At 39.5% G+C, this 21,926-nt stretch overlaps 1 protein-coding gene across 7 annotated transcripts in view; it reads left to right on the top strand.

Moving 5' to 3' along the window:
- The window catches only part of KIF21A (kinesin family member 21A), a 139,790-nt gene that overhangs the window by 99,262 nt on the left and 18,602 nt on the right, over positions 1-21,926 (top strand). For 4 of the 7 annotated variants that reach the window (XR_010790323.1, XM_066591909.1, XM_066591910.1 and 1 more), the window contains 6 exons: positions 1,543-1,563; positions 4,307-4,367; positions 5,666-5,720; positions 7,940-8,151; positions 15,134-15,247; positions 15,699-15,827. Coding sequence is in view for 6 of the 7 variants with exons in the window: in XM_066591909.1 (XP_066448006.1) it covers positions 1,543-1,563; positions 4,307-4,367; positions 5,666-5,720; positions 7,940-8,151; positions 15,134-15,247; positions 15,699-15,827 (592 nt within the window). In the remaining variant the exon portion in view is untranslated. The remainder of the gene's footprint in view (positions 1-1,542; positions 1,564-4,306; positions 4,368-5,665; positions 5,721-7,939; positions 8,152-15,133; positions 15,248-15,698; positions 15,828-21,926) is intronic. The other 3 variants (XM_066591911.1, XM_066591908.1, XM_066591912.1) reach the window with 2 other exon arrangements.

Below are 21,926 nucleotides of genomic sequence, written 5' to 3'. Positions count from 1 at the left end.
GATGAATGGCACGTGATTGCTGCAGGAGCTTTTAGCACCGGATTGGCTACATTGGAGTGACAGAACATGTAATGAGTGAGGACTGGATAGCCAACTCTTTAATAACCTCACTAAATTAAATTAAATAGTGAACTGTGTATTTAAGAAAAATATATATTTTAATAGATTTAACTTTGCTTACCTTAGGGTTTCAAATATTTTTATGGCTGGTTTTACATGTGGAATATTGATGTGTTTCACATGACTGAATCCAGATATTAGTTACAGTCTAAGGTTTAAAGTTAGTGAAACATGGCAATGTCTACACACAATGTTTTTGGTATTCTTATAGCTTTTTTTGTGTTAGTGGCCTCGGCAGCATTCTTTAGAATGTCTCCTTTTGTAATTCTGGAAAAGTCTAATTATAGAAAACACTGATACAGCATCTATTCTGCTTATATATTAAAGATCACATGAAACATGTTTACTTATGTTTCCTTTAAGATCTTATTTCTTAGTGAAATTCCTTAGCTTCTTTCCACATAGCTATTCTGTTATTACACGAAGGTCTAAACCAAGTGCTGCCGGCACCTGAGATTTTGCAATATAATGGTGAAAAAACACTGTTTTTCCTTTTAGACTTGACACGTATAATTTCTCGATCACTTTTTGTCAGGGTGGTTATGAAGTAACCTACCCTGCTCTCCAGGAGTGAACACCTAGATATATATATATATATATATATATATATATATATCTATTATAATCTCCAGATACTTATACCAATGGTTACCAAACCTACAGTAGCAAAACTTCCCCCACATAGGCATTCCCTTCTGAACAATGTTCCCGAGATCAAATTGGGGGGGGGGGGGTATATGGGTCTAAAGCACCATTCAGACATGCTTGCAGACTTTAAAAACCCTAATGACAAGCGCCATGAAAACTGTGCTGTATATTCTAGGCATGCTACGGGTTTTCAGAACCACAGTGTGCTCTATTGTTTCACTGAGTTTTGATGTCGCAAAATCTACATTGAAATGCGCATGTAGCCCAAATGTTAAGGCGAGTTTTGTAGCATTTCATATCGATACCGATAATGGTTAACATGTAGTCCAGACCCTCCACACTGGTTATGCTAGTGCATTGCCAGGATTGTGTACAAGCACGATGGCTCACAGTTTATGGAAGATGATTACTGCTTTTATTAGATGCAGCTTGTTTTTCTGGAAAGTGGATAAACCTGCTTATAATATTGGCAGCTCCCGTACACGTTACATCGATTATAGTGGTGTCAAGCAGCACAACAATAATAGCTTTATGCTTTCTCCTAATGGTGTCAAAATGAACTTGTTCATAAAAATCGATTTCCATAATGAATGCTGTATATTTAGCGCCCCCGTGTCCCCATTAAAATTGAATGTCCCCTACTTTTTAGCTTCTCTTTTCACGTGATCTTTAAGTAAATAATTTTTAATAAGAATGGCGTTTGGTTCTTTTAGCCTATGAATCTGTTTTGATTGTGGTGTTGGTTTTTGTTTCCTTGTTGCTTGAATTCACCAGACTTAGATAGCATTTCACTGGGTAAGTATATCTTTAGCTTACTACATGTTGTGCAAATGCATGACTTACTAATGATTCATCTGCACTAACCAGAAGACCACATAGACTTTCTGAGAATGTGCCCGTGTTGCATGTCCTGTTATGAAAATGTCCTTTCATCCATGCGTTTCTAGTCTTATCCCCATCCTTACATTAATTAAGATATTAACAGCTGAATGCTGGTAATATTGCAAAGGATTTAGAACACTGATAACCTATCAGGTGCACAATAAATAACTATTGAGTTTACTTACATATAGTAGGGCATTAATTCTAACATCTTTTTAGACCCATTTATTCACATCTATATTTATAGTAGTTTAGATGAAGTCAAATGTATGTGGTTTAGCAATTAGGAAGAAAATGACCTGTTATTGTTGAGGTAAGTCTACTCTACTAGTAAGAGTTATGCTAGATGTGGTTGACTTATTTGTGTTTGTAGAACGTGTAAAGACACCATTTCTTCCTTTCTATAAGGGCTCCCACACACTTGCGTTTGCGTTTTTTTTAACGGGATTGTCAATGGGACTTTCTAATGTTCAATGCACCAAAAACGCAATTGCGTTGCGTTGCGTTTTTAACATTAGAAAGTCCCATTGACAATCACGTTAACAAAAAACGCAAACGCAAGTGTGTGGGAGCCCTTAGAGTTCCTCTCTTCACTGGTTAGATGCTCGTTGTAAACCATTAAAGAGACTCTATCACCTACTTTTAGCCCTATAAGTTAAGGTGACCTGTTGAGTCCGGGGATGTGTTATACTTACCTTCCCAATCGTTCCCCCTGTGTCAGCGCTGGAATCCACCGTTCAATGTATTGAACAGCGGTACCAAGTAGTCCCCCCATTATAAAATTAGAATGGGCTGACTACGTAGTTTGGCGCCCGATGTATTGAGCAGTGGCTTTTAGCGATGACCACAGGGAAAATAAATATAACCATTCATGTCAGTTTAGCTTATAGAGCTAAAAGTAAGTGATAGATTCCCCCTTAATTAGGTTTTCCATATTAGCTTGTACAGTGTCATATTTAATTGAATGGTTGTTTGTAGCTTGAGTATTGGTTATCTTTGTATTTTTATAATAATATTTTCATATTATTACCTGTTCATAGACTAGCATTCACTTGTCTACAACAGGAACAGTGGTTCAAATACTGTCACTGACTCAGTTAAAGAACTTCTCAAATCAAATATAGTTTGGGGTAAAGATGATTTTAAAGTGTATACTCAGCCCACATTGTACACTTTTTTTCCTATTGTCTATCTGTAAATTGCTATCAGAAAATAAAAGCAGAATGGAATACCGTATTTTTCGCTTTATAAGACGCACTTTTTCCCCCTCCAAAGCAGGGGGGAAAGTTGCTGCGTCTTATAGAGCGAATGTGCCAAAAAATTTGTTCTGATCGCCATTTTTAGCGCGAACGCGATTTAGTTAGCGTGATTGCGTGTTAAACTCGCGATCGCACGAACAAATGTGCGACCAGTTTTCTCCCCACTGCCGCCCATACATACCTCTGATTGGTCGTGAGCGCTGGTGGGTACTACTGCTGCTCCCCGCCTCCACCAAACGGCTTCCTTCCTTCCTCCTACTGCACACAAGCGCCGCTGTGATATGGAGCGCCAGTTTTTCAGACCTCTGCTGCTCCCTCTGCTCCGTCACCCGGCACTAATCCTGCGCTGTCCCTGGGTAAGTTCAAAATTTTTTCCCCCTATTTTCCCGCTCTAAAACGGGGGTGCGTCTTATAGACCAGTGCGTCTAATAGACCGAAAAATACGGCATATTTCACCATGTGGTTTCAATTAGTAAAAAATATAGATAAATACATCTACTTTAAGAACGCAAAACACGTTCATGGTATTGAAAGAAGTTAACAGGCCTGTTAAATGACACATGTCTTGTGAGGGGTACTTAGCTCTTGTCATGTGGTGGTTAAATTGGTTTATTCTACATGAGATAACTGTATAGTGCCTAATATGCAGCTGATGATTTCCAGGATTCAAATCACTTAGCTTTGTGCAGACATTAAATCAACAGGACGTTGGAAGTTTTCAAGTCTGAAGGTCTGCAAAATTATAATGGCATCTCTGGGCTCTAGTGCATATAGTAGCCACTGTAACTCGGGATCAGCAAACGTTATGTTAAGGCTATGTATTTACAAAGCAACTCCACCTTTGTGTGTTTTTATTCTACATGTAATTAACTTTATCCAATGCTACATGTTTTGTGTACTACATTTTCTAGGAATGTAATGGCAGTCACAAATAGATATGTGCCCGGACCTCTACGTCTGGTGCAGAGCAGGACCTCCCTCCATAATTTAATTAAAGAAACTCTGCACTCTGTAGATGCAACTTGGACTTTGTTTAAGAGGAGTCTCATAGCATTCATGACGCTTTGGTCATACAGAGCTCTTTATCGAACAACCAGATTGTCGGAGGTCGCTTTACGACATGCATATGCTCTAATATCCTACATTTCTAGCACAACCCCATTGTGCTAGAAAGGTAGGTTAATTTGATAAAAGTCTGTGAATTGGACCAAAACGGCATGAATTGCGTGGATTGCCTCTAAACAACTGCAAATTACTAATTGTATTTACAGATTGCAGAGGTTTTTTTGATTATTATCTTACGGGAGAAAAAAAAAGAACACTTTTTCGCTTAATTAGTTTTTACCTCTTTATGCTACTTTTGAATATGATCACATATTTGTGCCTTTTTATTTTAGAAAATCAAGAAAACAGCAGCGATGAGGAAGGATCATTGCAAAGCCCTGGGGCAGAAGGCAGGTATGTTGTTCCAATAATGCTTTCTTTTTAAAATTTAAAATTTCTGTATTATTCATAGTGATTTAGAATTTGATTCTTTTTTTTTTTTTTTTGTCCAGTGTTAATATAAAGGCAACATTTTCCACAGCAGTGTTTTATAGAAAGAATGTACTCGCATAAGACTCTTCTGTTGTTAACCCTTTGCAATCAAATTTTGGATTCAGGGTTTCCTAGGGGGCTTTCTCTTTCTGACTTTATACAATGGCACCATCTGCTGGCTGGAGCCAGTACTGTGGCATGGGACATGCTGGAGAGGCCCCCAATAACAGAGCAGTCAGTATAATACAATAAGAATACCCTGCCGGACATTTTCCGACATTGGAGTTGTACAGCCTTCAAATCAGAATGTCTTCAGACGTCAGACAGTGGATTGGAAAGGGTTAAACCATAGATTTCACCCAGTCTTCTCGGTTATCATTTAAAATTTGCAGATCATATTGGGAGAATTTCGAGTTGCCTGATGAGCTATTTCAGCTGGCTTCTAGTAACCCCAGACCCCTGAGGACGCCACTATGTTGGGGGTTTCAATGTTTCTTTTAGCGCAAGCACACAGACCTGGCGATTGTTCAGGCAGAGTCATTTGTCTGCAACAGTGACCTGCTAAATCATCTTCTATAGCTAGTAGCTTTTTAGGGGATCCCTATAAAGCACAGTACACAGCAGACTGTAGCATATTCTAGGTGGCTTAGTGTTCCCAGGTTTGCTAGGCATGTGTTTGTATCTTTAATTTCTATGCCTCCTAGTATTTTAATCTGGTTGTATAATAGTTAGATTTTAATTAGGGCATTCAACCAGTGAATTTCTGGCTCTTTGGGCAATTTTGGTGTTAATTGCTGTTAATAAGCCTGGTGTACACACTGAGGCTATTTTTATTTATTTTTTATACTTTTATAGATTTCAGCGGTGTGAGAATTTTTTCACAGTTGTTATATCCATAGTGCTTTTGTGAGACATTGTATGCTCCAGTGACATAACGTATTTAGGTGGAGAGATTTAACCCTGCTGGGGGAAGGCTGCTGCTTTTAAGACAAAATAATGGCTTAAAATGGATTTAGCTGGTAGAAAGGACTATACAATTTTATTCCTCTTTAATGTATTAACCATTAATTGCTAACTAAAACCTGAGTGATGCTAAGTGTGTAGCCTTGGCAGTAACGTAGGTGTCTTCTTTAGGTGTCGAGTTAGTAACCTGATGCAATTGTGCTGCTTTATTGTGTATTTATCACAAGCCTTAATATTATGTTTACTATTTTGTTTAGTACTCTATCATCGGATTTAATGAAACTTTGTGGTGAGGGAAAGCCTAAAAGCAAGGTAAGCAGTAAAACCTGAATATCCATGTGATTTTACAACAAATACCATATGACTTCTTTTCTCATTAAAGGGGTTGTGTGAGACTAGAACAAAAGGGCCTGCTGTTTTTCCAGATACAGTGCTACATCTGACCCTGGGATGCATCTGGTCTTGTATCTCATCCATATTCAAGTGAATGAACCTAATGACATTACTAGACAGCCCATGGAGACAGGTGGCACGGTTTCCATAAACACTTTTTCTAAACCTGGACAAACCAGATTAAGAAAGCTTCATGTTATAACCTGAAATAATTGTCTATACAACAAAGTTTATATAGTAGTGCTTGCTTTATAAATTATCAGTTGTGTTGCAATATATGGTACACTTAAGGCACATTTAAAAAAATCAAGCGTACCTGATCTTGGTATGTGCTATGCTTCAACAAACGTAAAGGGCCACACTGGCGACAAACATTTTTCCATTCCTGCTCCCTCATCTGTTTCCATGTTACACTCTGGAGGTCTCCTGTATTGCAGCCATTTTAATGCAGTTCAGCCACCTGTCTGATACTTATCAGGCTTTACCTTGATAGTGAGGTTTTTTTACTTTGTTTCATCACAATCATCCTATGATGCATCAGCTGAGTCTGTACCATTTTTTCCTGCTGGGGGAACAGTTTAATTATCATTTAGCTTCTATTTTCACCTAAATAAGCTACAGAACATAAGTATACAGTCGGGAGGATGAGCTGTGATCTCCTCTGTTAGAACTGTGTGACAGAAGCCTGTAATCCTCATCCTTAACAGTGATAGGAGTTTTTATGGTAGGGTCCATATAACTGCATCACACAAACTGAGAAATTGACTGTTTTTTTTAGACCTCATAACCCCATACAGATAGGAGCTGTTCAGAATTGAGACCAAGAGTTCAGACAGACAGAAATATTATGTATACTGGGAGGATGGCTACATAATGAATGAATTTTGAGAAAAAAATTTTGGTGGCCCTTTAAATTGTCACTGCACTTTAAACAAACTTGTGCTTATGTGATAACTAGCTGGAGTGCAAATCACTTTATTTACCCAACTTTTGTCCTGAAAAATTCCTCTAAAGTATTGACTACAAAGCTCATAATTTCCTTTTTCATTTGCAGTCCAGTCTGTTGTCAAATAGTCCGTCTTTAGTAACAGAGACACAGAGATGAATTTCAGCAAGTGATAGAGGGTGTTCTCATGCTGCCCATAGAAGTCTGTGGAGAGGAGGAGTGGGAAGCTGCTGCAGAGTGAGAGAGAAGCAGAGAGACTCACACACACTGTTGCAGCTAACAGCGAGAGCTTACTGTGCCACAGCCACTTGAATCGCATCTTCCTTGCCCAGTACTGCTGTACAATGTCTTTCATGATATTTCCTTGTGCGTGGTACAGAGAATTAGGGAGCAGAATTTGCTGTTTTTTCCATGTGTGGGGTATAGAAGATATAGTAGCAGCTAGTCTCCTTCCATTAGTTCAGGAAAGACCAAGATTTAGAGAGGAAGTCTGCAGAAGGGAAAACTGGTGAAGAATACAATATAAAAGTCAATGTAATCTAGGTATGCTTTACATAACATAGTATGTAAAGCTAGAAAAAAGACATAGGTCCATCCATTTCAGCTTATTTGACCCCACAATGTTGATCCTTTAACTTGGAGTATGTCTATCCGTTGTACGTCATTTTTAAGTTCACGTATAGGTATAATCTACATAAAAGGTCAAGTGACTTTGCACATGTAGTGCATTGCATTGCCTATGAAGTAATGGCCTGCATTCTGTCTTGGGCAGCACTGACAATTCAGCTGATTGTCAGTAGGCTAAAGCTCAGCTTGACTTAGCTTCTATAATGCAATGTGGCAGTTTTCTTTCCTGACATCAAATTTCAGTATGGAAAAAGCTGAGAAATATCTGTTCTGAAAGCAACATGATTGTTAATGCAGCTCTGAATGATAATACAAGTTATTACTGAGGATCGGTAAAAAAAAAAGCCAATGTGTTTGCAAAATCACTCAACTATCTAAGTTGTTTAATTCTATTCAGACTGTAAAATGGTCTTAAAAGAAATCCCCTTAACCAGGAAGAGTATTATGTTATGTGTGCACTTACTAGCAAGTCAGAAAAATAAAATATATGTAATAAAAGGTTGTTAAAATTCCTTTCACCTTGGTGTTGCAACTTCTAGTTAACTTTTTCTTGTGATCTAAACAGGCACGGAGAAGAACTACTACCCAGCAGGAGTTACTTTATGCAGATAGTAGCGAGAATGCTGCTGATGTTGGAGATACTGGCTTGTCTACTTACCTCTCTCCTGTTCCTGAAGTGCAAGGGACTGAGATAAACCTGGAGACAAGTTCGAGTACTGTTAGGGAGAAAGACTCGATGCCACCTTCTTCTGGCTTATCTTCTAAAATAGGCAGCATGTAAGTCTGTGTGCTGTATTAACCAACACTGCTTTTTCTCTCTATTTGTCTCTTTCGTAATGATCTGCATGAATTTATAGAATTGCTTTCATCTACGTGCTGAACTGAACCAGAAAGCATGGGAAGTTTACTAAGCACATTTTAATTTCCTGCAAAAGCTCCTACAAAGCTCAACCCAACAAATAACCGTACTTTCTTCAGAAGGCTGCACGTTATATGTTTAGGTGGAGTTTCATTTGAATAGTTGGTGTTCATCTGTATATCTGAGCAGATATCTGCACATCTCTGTATATTTATGTTATCACTAGGACACTATTATGATGCAAGAGTCTAAACTTTTTGCATTAAATATTAGGTGCCATTTATGAAGTTCATATTCCATGGGGGTGAGGGTTCTATTGAACTATTACATTGTTGTCTCTCCTCTGCATGTTGTCATTTGACAATAAAAAACTTATCTAGCAGTAATGATCCTAATTTCTAGGCTTCTTAGTATCCATTATTTAGGAGAGTTTATGTTGAAGCATCCTATTTAAATCTGATTTTTATTTTTAGCTATTCTTTTTGCTTTGTGCTCTGCAATTCTACATTTTTTTTTTGTTGCTAAAATCACTGTAAAGCGATTCTTCTTTTACACACACCCATAATTAGTTTGCCTAAGGGAATGGATATTGCATGAAAAGCTCCTCTCACTTACTATAGCTCCACTAAGTTTTCTGTTGCATGTGCAATATGTGTGAAAGGTAAAACAAACCTTGATAACATGCAGAATTAGCAGAACAATTCAGTAACAATGGAAGTTCAGGACCTCTTTTTGTTGCGATTATCAGTGGAGAACAATAATTTAAGACTCCATCTTGCATCCGCTTCTTGTTTATAACGATGGAAGATCTTTCTGCAAAATTTAGAACAAGGTAATTTTCATATTTGTTTGTTGAAATATTGGAGACGTGATCTATTCTGATACTTTCTTATTTCTGTGATAAACACATATGGGATATTGATATGCAATCCGTGTGTAATCTGAGAGGGATCTAATAGCTGAGACCCCACTGATTCTAAGAAAGATGGGGCAGTGGCTTTTCTCAGATTTTGTTTCTAATGAAACCATGCTTCCAACCAGGGGCTGTGTTGGAAATCACAGTACAGCTCTGTTAGAGTAGGCTATATGCAGTGTGGCACAGAACAAAAAAAAGCTGAAGGAGTCACAGCCATAAGTGTTTGTCATGGAAATGAAAAGACTTTTAACAGTAAAATTGCTTATGCACCTTTTCTACAGGTTTATATGTAAAGTTCAGTATCTATGATTAGCGGGTAGACAGAGGGCAAGAAATACATTTGCCTTTTGTATAGGATATTTTAGGTGCTAAAATTGCATTTGATCATTTCTATTGGTCACAGAATGCAGAAATTAACAAGCTCACTGTAACTTTTGACTTTACTGCCAGTTTATGTTTGTTCTTTCTGCTAGCTTTAGGCTGCCTGCACACAGGTGAAATTGCTTTGCGGGTTCCACAGCAAATATCGTACATAGCAAGCTGTGGAAAAGTGATACTTCCTGCAGACGAGCGGAAACCAATTGTGGTTTCCGCTTGCAGAGGAAAAATCGCAGCATGCTCCATTTTTTTGTGTGGATGGCTTCTATTGAAGTCAGTGGAAGCCGTCCGATCCGTGGCCCTACCGCAATTAACAGCAGGAGGAAAAAGCAGGAGTTTAAAGAGAAAAAAAAATCAGTATTGTCCATGTCCGACAGCAAGTTGTGTGAACCATTCCCAGTACAGGGAAAGAGAAAAAGCAGGTGCACAGATGCCAGGGCCGGATTCCGACCGCATGCGTAATCCGACCCGCCCGTGTGCAGACGGCCTTAGTGTTTCAGGTAGACTGTAAAAGGAACCTGTCCAGTCCCCTTAGCTGTCCAAGCACAGTATAGGGACAGACACACTGATTTCAGGGCAGAGGAGCGTGCATATATGAATACACATGACTTTCATTGGACTCCTCTCCAGTCCAGGCCTGCAAAGTTCCAAAAATAAGATCTGCAAAAGCAGTAAATTAATTGGTATAAGAGACAGACCACTGAAATCAACGTGCCTGTCACTGTACTGTGCTGCCCACATCGCAGGCAGCTTGGGGGATTTGACAAGTTTCCTTTTAAAGTGTGTGTATTCACCATTAAATTTAATTTTGCAGTTTATGCTAATATCCATAAAACAATGCCTATGTTGTAGCCTATTCTCTTCCATGGCTCCCTTTCTCATTTCATATTTGATGGCTGTGGAGAGCCTGCACTGGTGATTTTAATTGTATAGTTTTTACATTAGAAACTGTACATTAATCTGACAAAAGCATCCAAGAATGCCATTTAATAAAAAGGTTTGCACTGTAGGAGCTCATCTAAGCTGAATTTCATCAAGTGTAGATTGATTTCTGTAACAGCAGAATAAATGTGGACTATAGCAGCTCTGTAACATGCATTTAATCAGCACCAGTGTAATATGTGCATTATAGCTATATACAGACTGTGTAAAATGAGATCCATAGATGAACATTCCTTTCAATTAGTGGTAATCTAGCTCACCATTATCCCAAATGCCAACAACATAAAGCTACGCTTTTCTGCAACGCTTCAGTGCAGTTTGAGTAAGAGTCTGGCTATCAATCACAGCTGATGGGATGACTGTCTTGGTGCTTCTAGGTAAGACATTCCAAGATATACATTTATTCTATAGCACGTTAAAGAATTGATTAAGATACGCGCAGAACAGTATACACTGCGGGGTGGGGTTGACATCAACCCATGGGGTTGGCACTTAGTGCTAAGGCTAAACAGTATGAACTTTTGAAGTGCCACCTCACATGGAAAAGGAGGGATTGGAGGCTGAGTGCACAGAACAGAGATTTACAGTGCACAACAGCACACACAACAGGCTGTCAGAAGGAAAGATACTGGCACTTGCCTTCTGCTCTCCCCAGTAGCCCAGTGCTCCAGACAAAAACAGAACTAAGTGCCGTTGAAGTCCAAATTTAGAAGCTAAATATAAGTTTCAGTTGTTAAATCCAGCACCTCTGTCTCCTCCTAGTATACTCATTCTTAAAGCAAGAGTGAAGTGCCCCACTGTAAAATATACTCAATATTGTGTCCTATTATATACCTGCAGTCAACACCCCACAGCAAAATCTTATTCAGAACTCTTCATGGAATATAATCCCATCCAGAGCTCCTCTGTGCAGTATACTCATCATATCCAGAGCATCTTTGTATAATCTATAATCACATCCAGGGCTTCCCACTCCCATCCATCCTGCAGTATACTCCTCATATCCAGAGCTCCTGTATATAATCTATAATCACATCCAGGGATTCCCACTCTCCCCTCCTGCAGTATACTCCTCATATCCAGAGCATCTTTGTATAATCTATAATCACATCCAGGGCTTCCCACTCCCATCCCTCCTGCATTATACTCATTATATCCAGAGCTACTTTGTATAATCTATAATCACATCCAGGGCTTCCCCCTTCCCCCCCCCCCCTCCTCCTGCAGTATACTTCTCATATCCAGAGCTCCTGTATATAATCTATAATCACATCCAGGGCTTCCCACTCCCATCCCTCCTGCAGTATACTCATCATATCCAGAGCTACTTTGTATAATCTATAATCACATCCAGGGTTTCCCACTCGCCCCCTCCTGCAGTATACTCCTCATATCCAGAGCTCCTGTATATAATCTATAATCACATCCAGGGCTTCCCACTCTCATCCCTCCTGCAGTATACTCCTCATATCCAGAGCTACTTTGTATAATCTATAATCACATCCAGGGCTTCCCACTCGCCCCCTCCTGCAGTATACTCCTCATATCCAGAGCTACTTTGTATAATCTATAATCACATCCAGGGCTTCCCACTCTTCCCTCCTGCAGTATACTTATCATATCCAGAGCTCCTGTATATAATCTATAATCACATCCAGCCCCTCCTCCCCGCAGTATACTCCATCATATCCAGAGCTGCTTTGTATAATCTATAATCATATCCAGGGCTTCCCACTCTTCCCCTCCTGCAGTATACTCATCATATCCAGAGCTCCTTTATATAATCTTTAATCACAGTATACTTGCCCCCAGAGCTCACTTCTCCACCGTTGTAATCATTCGAAGCTTCACACATGACTTACTCAATACACACACTGCTGCTCCCCTTCTACCAAGTATATTTCCCGGTGGCTTCTTGCAAGTCATAGAGTGCCGCTACCTTTGTCCTTCCTGCACTGTCCTGTGTCTAAGTGATATTAAGACTTACGGCAACCAAGATTGTTGTTGCCATGACAACTCCTGATGATGGTGACAGCAAAGCAGTGGTTCTGGTTCCATCCAGCTATATCTTCTATTAAGACGAGGGAGGGGAGGAGATGGCATGGCATAATGCAAATGAGTGAATGCGGGCACACACATTAAGACACAGATATCCAAGAGGCATTGTAAGAGGGTAGAGGTAATGGCTAATACAGCTAGTGTTACACACGGCACCTTAACCAACTTACAAGCTTGCTGTGTGCTGCTTGAGGTGTGCTGACTCAGCAGCACCCCCTTTTTAGCAGGAAAGGGATGCACTCTGTGCAGTTGCACATGTCATTGTCATGCTGGGGTTGTCTGTTTTAGAAAGTGCGCTTTTAAAAACCCTATTGGAGAATTTTGACCTAATAAAGGGTATTCCTTATTCAGGGTCCTTATATATTGACCAGGGTCAATATATGAGGAGGCTACAAATAGTGTGTCTCACTCCAGAGGGTCTAACATTCACTCAAGAGGCATTACACAGGTAGTTTCCACTGAAATCAATGGGCTATGTCCTGATCTGTTTGCCCTGTGATAAGATGTCAGTCTGCGATCAGTTTATTTTTGGGGACCTTTTTATCAAAATGGGAATTGACTAAGGTGGATAAAAAAATCTCGATTGATTATCCAATTAATAAACCTTAAAAAGCCAGACACCTGCTATATATCTACTGTAAGTTTTTCCATTCCCAGTTTTATTGTTCAAAAGAACATTTTATTTTTCAAATGTACCGATAGAAGAGAATAAAACAATTATTCAGTCAAGGAAATTGTGTTAAATGTTTGAAAGTAAATGTGATATCAGATGTCATCCTAGGCGATTTGACAACGGCTCGAGTGCACTACATTTCTGTAAGAAAGGAAATTTACTTTGTGCTTGCATTATATGTGTCTAACAAATACTGTAACTGTCAATGCTCTGAGTGTAAGTAACTATGCTGATTGAAAATGACACATTTAATATTCCACAGATCTTTTCAGTGAATGTTTCTAAATGTTAGGTTTAAGATGAAGCCTTGTTAGGATTCTGTTAAAGAATATTTTTTTTCCCTGAAAGCTAATGTTAGAAGGTTGCTTTCATTTTAACAAAGTTTGTATAAATTTATAGTAAAGATGAATAAACAAAAGTTAATAAAATCCACTTTGGTAGACCTAACAGACAACTGATAGATCAGATTACATGCTGCCTATAAAAGTCTATGGGGATACACAAAGATGGTGCTGCAGCTGATAAGTGTCTGACATCTAAACAGCTCAGTACTTCTCAGTAACGTCCTCCATGGTGCTGCTTCTGTATATGAGAGACAGTGATATAGGGGCAGAATCTCCTATGTGCAGTGTCTGGAGACAGCAAGTAGTCCACACCCAACAGCTCAAAAAAATGGAGAATTAGAAGAGAGGAAAACTGCTAAAAAACTTGCAGGATATAAGTCACATAACAGTCACAAATAGTGCTACTCCTCAGGTATACACAGCAGCGTATTCTAAAAAATCATCTGAATCAACAGGTACACTTCAAATACACTTTGTGAAAAATAAATGAAGCATCTAGAAGGAGTTGTTTTGTAGCAAAGCATGGTATGCAGTTATATCTCAGGCAGATATGCAAATGATTAGTTATGGTGTGATTAGATGAACAGTCTTGCCATCTCACGCCCTAAGAATGGTTCCACACTTGGCCTATAAAAAGGCTCTCATATGCTACCTGTGTGTGGAGGACCTGTTTTTTCACTTGTGTAGCCCTCGTTGATCACTAGCCATGACTCTACGAGGATCAGTTAACATAGTACGAGAAGCTGGATGGTCGTATTGACAAATTGCCCGTCACCTGGGCTGTTCTGACCATCCTGTTAGGAAGTGTTCAGAACAGTGGATACATGAGGGCACACACACACACAAGGAGACCAGGATCAGGACGCCCTTAACAAACCACCAGTAGAGAGGATCGTCTAACAATATGAACAGCTCCAACTGTTTTGTTGTCTGCCATCCAGAGACAGACACAGGGGCCTGTATCGATGATGATACCTGTCTGAACCACTTCCAAGCTCTTGGCTGAAGAACATTTGGTCTTACTGTGCATATTATGTGTACGGCCTTTCACACCCACCTATAGTCAGCTCGGTTTGCAGTGGTGTCGTGAATGACAAAATGTGGACCGATATGCTGCAGGATAACCTATAGAACCTGTATGCCTCCATGCCAACCCGTATCGCATCTTGCATCCAAGCTAGAGGTGGCCAAATAGAGTACTAGAGCCTCCCTCCCAAGTGTTTCATCTTCCGGCAATAAATTATCCTTTTGCTCTAACATTGTAATCCCTTACTTATATCAATGTCACAATCACATAGAGAAAGTTTTTCAATTCCCACCACTGCTTCTGAGTGCTTGGGTCTTTTTTTTTACAATGAGTCAGATGTCTGTGAATATTTGTTGTGGGGTTTTTTTGTATGGAAAATATAATTCTAGGAATCTTTCTGATTTAGTTGTACAAGCCTCATGCAAATTGGCTGTACTGAAATGTAAAGTCTTGGCCTGTCTGAAAGGTGGCAGGACACTTTTCTCTACAGTTGTGGAGGTCTTCTGTGCATAATTTAAGAATTATTTTGGTATGGTCATCGAAAATTATTATACTTTTTCAGGTCTAAGCCAAATCCTTTGCCTGAAAGGCGTATTCCTGAACCTTCTCCATCATCAAGAAGGAAAAACTATGACAGGAGTGCGGAAAAGATGGGTAAATCCAAAGAACAAAAATTGTACGTATGCTCCATAACCATATTCTACTGTAATGTGATTATGTTCCACTTCTTCCTCCCTAATGGTCTCTGCACATCTGTTGTGCGCTGGGATTGCTTTCTGGACATGACTGCAAGTTTTTACTGGTACCTGATATTTTAGAAATTCAATAAACTGAGCTGCCCAGTTCTGCAGATTTGTATATAACATGTGTCAATACTTACTGCTCTGGCTATATAATTTAAGTTCCTTTTTCTACCATTGTTCTTGTGTAAGCCTCTGTTTTTTTTGTTAGTGGAGAAAATTTTACAGAAGTTTGCCATGCTTTAGTAACAAAACTTACTGATGAATCATCTAAACTGCTGTTTGGAAAGCAGGCTTGTGTAACATGAGTCATTTTACCTTACTGACTTCCATCTTTTATAACCCATTGAAGTGAGCATTCCGTGTGTTTTATTTTTTTTCTTGTAGCTCAGACTCGGGAACTTCAGAGGCTAGTCTATCACCTCCTTCTTCCCCAACAAGCCGAACCCGTAATGAAATGAATGTTTTTAGCCGCCTTACAGTTTCTCAGGGAAACTCAACAAGTCAGCAGGATAAGTAAGTCCTAGGACAATAAGTCACCCCCTACTTTGGCAGGCACAACACTGCAAACTTTTTGAAATGGAATGGCAGATTGTTGTATATTACCTTTTAATAAATAATGCAGAATTAAGCTGTGCCTTTACCTTAGATTAAACCTATTGTACAGGGACAGAAACCAAGACTATGTGCAAGAACGGAGGATCGGGGAGCTGAATTTAAATGAAAAACTTGACATATTGTACAATTATGGGTTTAGAAAAAAAATAGTAAACGCAAATATACTCTTGGTAGTATACTTTAATTGTTTTTGTTGATCTTTAGAGATGAGCGAGCACCAAAATGCTCGAGTGCTCATTACTCGAGTCGAACTTCCCGCGATGCTCGAGGGTTCGTTTCGAGTAATGAACCCCATTAAAGTCAATGGGCGACTCAAGAATTTTTGTATATCGCCGATGCTCGCTAAGGTTTTCATTTGTGAAAATCTGGGAAATTCACGAAAGTGATGGGAACGACACAGAAACGGATAGGGCAGGCGAGGGGCTACATGTTGGGCTTCATTTCAAGTTCCCAGGTCCCACTATTAAGCCACAATAGCGGCAAGAGTGCCCCCCCCCCCCCCCCCGCACTGTCAGCATAAAGATCGTTCTCCTCTGCCACAGCTGTGGCAGAGAAGAACGATGTTAGCCCATTGAATTCAATGGGCTGCCGGCGAGCGCGGGATGAATTTTCGGGAAGGGCTTAAAAATATAAGCCCTTACCTGAAAATCATCCTAAAATGTGTAAAAATAAAAAAAAAATATATATACTCACCTTTCCACTGAAGCCGAAGTTCAGCCGCATCTGGCCGGCAGTTCTCCTGAACTGCTCTGAGTAGTATTCAGCATCCGGGGATTTAAAATCCCTGCCTGCTGAATGAGCTGCCTCTGATTGGTCACATCCTCACCAATCAGAGGCAGCTCTCACTCTTACCCATTCATGAATTCATGAATGGGTGAGTGAGTGCTGCCTCTGATTGACAGCTGAGAACTGCCCCTGATTGGTCCCTGCGCTGAGCCAATCAGAGGCAGCACTCACCCATTCATGAATTCATGAATGGGTGTGTGCAGACCAGCTGTGCGGCGCGAGCACGCTGGAGCGGCCCTTTCAACGGGACAGAAGAGGCAGACTGCGCAAGCGCGTCTATTCGAGCCAGGAGAAGGGTTCGGTCGGCACCAGGAAGACGGGGACGCTAACACGGGGGGTGGGGGGGGCCCTGGGGGGGGGGCCCCTGTAGGTAAGTATATAACTTCTGTATGGCCAATATTTAATGCACGATGTATATTACAAAGTGCATGTATATGGCCATACAGAAGTGCTTAACTTTTATTTGTGGTACAACCCCTTTAAGTACTTACTGCATAGTGGATTTAACCTACATTGGTGCTCATACATATCAAAGCAAAGTTGTCTGAACCTGCAGATCTCTGTGCGAACAGCTATCTTATGTGTATGGCGGTGTTTTGACCAGGGCTGTAGAGTCGGTCACATTTTGTTGGAGTTGGTAGAAATGCAACAAATCCTGCATTGAAATATATATATATATATATATATATATATATATATATATATATATATATATATATATATACATACATACATACATACATACATACATACATACATACATACATACATACATACATACATACATACATACATACATATACCGGAGTCGGTACATACTTACTTTCATAGGACTTTTGTTTGAAACTTCTTTCTCACTTGCTAAAGGCATAGTGTATTGCATATTTAGACTTTTAGTAAAGTTTTAAGTAAATTGTATTCTGATAAATATATTTGTTTTATCTAAATAGCTTGATTATTTTATCCTAATGGTGATGTAAAGCCTGATATTACCATTCTAATACATTAAATTTATCACTTAACATGAGTCCTATATGAAGGCGTAGGAGTCTGGGTAAATTGAGGAGTCTCGGTCAGAGGTTTGGCTGATTGACTTCACAGCCCTGGCTTTGACACAGTTTTCAGGGAAAAGAAGGGTCTAACATGTTGAAGTTCACTATGCCGAATCCTTTGTTCTCACAGGGGATAAGTCACTGACATTGGCTTACTACGGGGGGGACTCAGGGGGAATAGCTGTGAGGCAAATGAGCATTCAGCTATTGAAGATTTATGGCTACCTTTTCAGTGCATAAATTAATTGGGTCAGCAGAATATTTGATTAACCTAACTAGAAAAGTGCCTAGCGAGATGACGGAAGGGTCGCTTAAGAGTTTTAAAGGAGGACAGGGACCCTTCCTTCCAAGTAATGTAATCAACGGTAATTCTGTTCTCAGCTAATAGTGATGCAATTTATTCAGGATTAAACTGCCAGATTTACAATAATGTGAGACTTTACCAGTCATTACCTTATAATAAAGAAATGATTTGATTAAAGGGCAACTCCAGTAAAATAAAAAATTTTCCTTCTTTATGTAAATGGTCCCATGTATATGTCAGCTATTATTACCTTGTTGTTTCTTTCTATCTAGAAAATCTCTTCAGGTGGGTTATGTGACCTAATTATGACTTCTGGGAATTGATTGTCTTTCTGTACTTTTCCAGTCACCGCAACTTCCTAGTTGATGAAACTGCTGGACTGTACAATACAGGCTATGTACAAGGGGAAAGGGGCAGAAACCTCTCTTGTAGTTGCTGATGAGAGACCCCTGTCAAACAGTTCTAATAAAGATGACATTTCATCAAACCTGACTATATATACTTATGGTCTTTATCTTAGTAGAATATAGAGGGTAATGGTAGTTATTGTCCTCACACCAGACAGTGATGGTACTGGCTCTAGCTGTTTGTGACGCAGTACTGATGCATCATGGGACTGTTAGCACAGCATAGAGGAAGAGAAAACAGGGTGAAATCTAAAATTCAAGGTGGTGTCTTATAAGTATCAGACAGGAAGCTGTACTGCATAGAAGTAACTGCAATATAAATAGATGTGCAGAGCATGGCAGACAATAGATAAGCAGTGCAGTTGAGGGGAAATGTATTTTCGCTGGAGTGGCCCTTTAAAAATCTAATTCTGAAGAGGAAAGCTATGATCATTGCTCAAGGAGAACAGCCCCTCCATGATGATGATTAGAAAGGGTTTGTCCAAGATGTAAAAAGAATTTCAAAGTGGTTCCCTAGTCTGTAAACAAACATAATACAGAGCTCACACCTCTTTCATTGTCTTCGCAGGCTGCAGTCAGCCTGAGGCATCTCCAAACAAGCTGCTGCAGCCAATGACAGAGTGCAGCGGTCATCGCTGACCTCTGTCGTTGGCTATATATGCAGGTTTATGGGACGTCATAGGCTAGCTGCAGTCTGTAAAAGACAGCGGCGACCCAGAGCCACAGGTTGAGGATGAGCGGGGAGATATGAACTCTTCATTTTGTTCACACACTGGGGAACCCCTTTAGAAAAAATCTTTTAAGAGTTACTTCGAAAATTTTCAGAAAATAAAGTATTTTTTAGCAAATAGGCTTAGATATGACATTCTGCTGTACAGATGTAGCATAATGAAATTTGTACTTGTCAATACAGCTTGCAATGTTACAATGTGTTCTTTGGTTTTCAATGTAATTCTGCACTTATTTAGTTATCTTAACTCGATGTGTTATCAGTGTTGAAAAGCAACTGTTAGTTGTAAAGTTCAGTCCATCTACATCTATATATTTCTTAAAAAGATGTAGCTATACATGTGTTTTAAATATCCTAAGCCTGAAAAACCTAGAATACCCCTGGATCGGTTGGTGTTGGTCATACCCTGGAGCCTGCTTTACGTTTTATCATTCTACTTCACCGTGTAGCTAGGAGATCACACTCTGGTGAACACTTCTTTAACTGAACTCCATTAACAGAGCAGCTTATCAGCTGGAGGCAGCTGCACACATTGGACAGTATGTTTATCCTTCCACAACCTTATGTCTCCCACAAGACTCAATTTTATTATTTACTATTTTAGGGGATAAAACTGAAGTGTGTGATGCTGCAATTTTAATAAGCAATAGCAATATAATTAAATTTTATGCATAGCCTCACTGAAGTGTACCTGGGTTTTCAACAAGTTTTCTAAAATATACCAAATTCTCCTTATCCTCATTTGCTGGTTTATGTACCTCATTTCTTGTTTATAACTTCTGATTTTCAGATGGTCTTCCCTATTTTACTCCTGTCCTGCTATTTGCAATCTGCTTCCAGGCAGGGGCATGTTGCAAGCCTAACATTCTGCCAGTAGTTCACTGTCCTGTACTTCCTTTCCCTTACTTCTCATGCTGCATTGATCTGTCTCTGATCCAATTAGCAGGGGGTAGTATTTAAATGTCCACCCCTCTGCTAACCCAGGGAAATTAAGCCATTCAGAGACATTCTAGCCAAGTGGTTAGTAAGCATAAAGCAATTTTTACACTCTGTCTCTCACTCACACACACACAGTAGGAGAGGTGGAGATTGCAGACACTGTCTGAAAATCTGTCAGCCTGTGAGTGCAGGAAGTAAACCTGTGAAGATAGCCCCTCCTCCAGTCCCAGTAACAGAAACTCAATACCTTTCAGGCAGTGGATTGCAAAAGAACTGGGAGGTCCCTAGTGGCAGCCAATTCAAACTTGATTTACAGTGTAAAACAGCTAAATATTTAATAAAGTATATTCTAAGATTGATGAGACACACGAGCATGAGCATAAGTTGTCTGAAAAGTTAGTGCCCTTTAAGTTCTGAATACACTGAAAAAATGAATGATGAATGTAAAGCAAATGATTTATTGTTAGTCGTTTGATCGTTGACTGTGTTTGCACTGAACGATAATTATCGTTCAAATGAGTGAGAATGAATGATAACACTAGGCAATGCGATTCTTGTGTCTAAGAAAAGTTTTTGTTCCTGTTAGCTTATTGTAAAATATAATGAAAAATAATGTTCATTTAGAAAAAAGTTTGCTTTTGTGATCAGGGCATCGATAATTAAATATATGATTTTGAATTTCGAATATTTTAAGGCCATACAGTGAGAAAAGAAATTACTTCCAATCATGAGCCAAAGTTATTATACAGGGTGGAGCGCGGTAATTTGCTAATTTGGGAGTGAAATAAAAAAATAATGAACTTGTAAAAACTTTATTTTATATTTTATTTACATTGAACAGTAGTGGAATTTACAAATTATTTGGTTTTAAATATTGTATCTGGCAAATGTTGACCTTCGCTACGAACATCGAACGAGTTAGAGCAGCAGTATTGCAATCTCCGAAACGCTCTGCTCGGAAGCAAGCACTTGCTCTTGGCATTTCAAGACGTTCTCTCCACCGGATTCTTCATAGTGAACTGAATTTTCACCCGTATAAAATGTGCGTGGTCCAACAATTGTCAGCACGGGATTATGTTACACGACGAACATCTGTATTGCAACCGTCCCAACACCCTGGAAGACCTAAGGAACAATATTGACGCTGAGATTGCCAGAATACCAGTCGACATGCTTGAAAGAGTGCATGAGAACTTCAGAAAACGTATGCAGCAGTGTGTGGATAGCGAAGGTCAACATTTGCCAGATACAATATTTAAAACCAAATAATTTGTAAATTCCACTACTGTTCAATGTAAATAAAATATAAAATAAAGTTTTTACAAGTTCATTATTTTTTTATTTCACTCCCAAATTAGCAAATTACCGCGCTCCACCCTGTACAATGCAGAGTACGTCCATGCAGTTCAAAATTAATGAAAATGTCTGGTTCTTTTCGATTGACGACTGTGTACTTGGTCACTGTTATGTACCAGCTCCCAGATGTAGTCGCCCATCATATTCTCTTTGTATTGTCCTTGATAGCGACGCTCAAACTGCTGCATATCTTGGTGGAACCTTTCTCCTTGTTCCTCGGAGTATGCTCCCATGTTCTGCTTGAATTTATGTAGATGAGAATCCAGGATATGAACCTTGAGCGACATCCTGCAACCCGTAGCGTGGTGTTTCTTCACCATCGTTTCCACCAACTCCACATAGTTGTCTGCTTTGTGATTTCCCAAGAACCCCTGAACTACGGCAACAAAACTGTTGCAAGCTGCTTTCTGTACTTCTGTGAGC

This window comes from Eleutherodactylus coqui, chromosome 2, assembly GCF_035609145.1.
Source record: "Eleutherodactylus coqui strain aEleCoq1 chromosome 2, aEleCoq1.hap1, whole genome shotgun sequence".
NCBI classification, from domain to species: Eukaryota; Metazoa; Chordata; class Amphibia; order Anura; family Eleutherodactylidae; genus Eleutherodactylus; species Eleutherodactylus coqui.
This window is presented reverse-complemented; position numbering and strand designations above follow the sequence as displayed.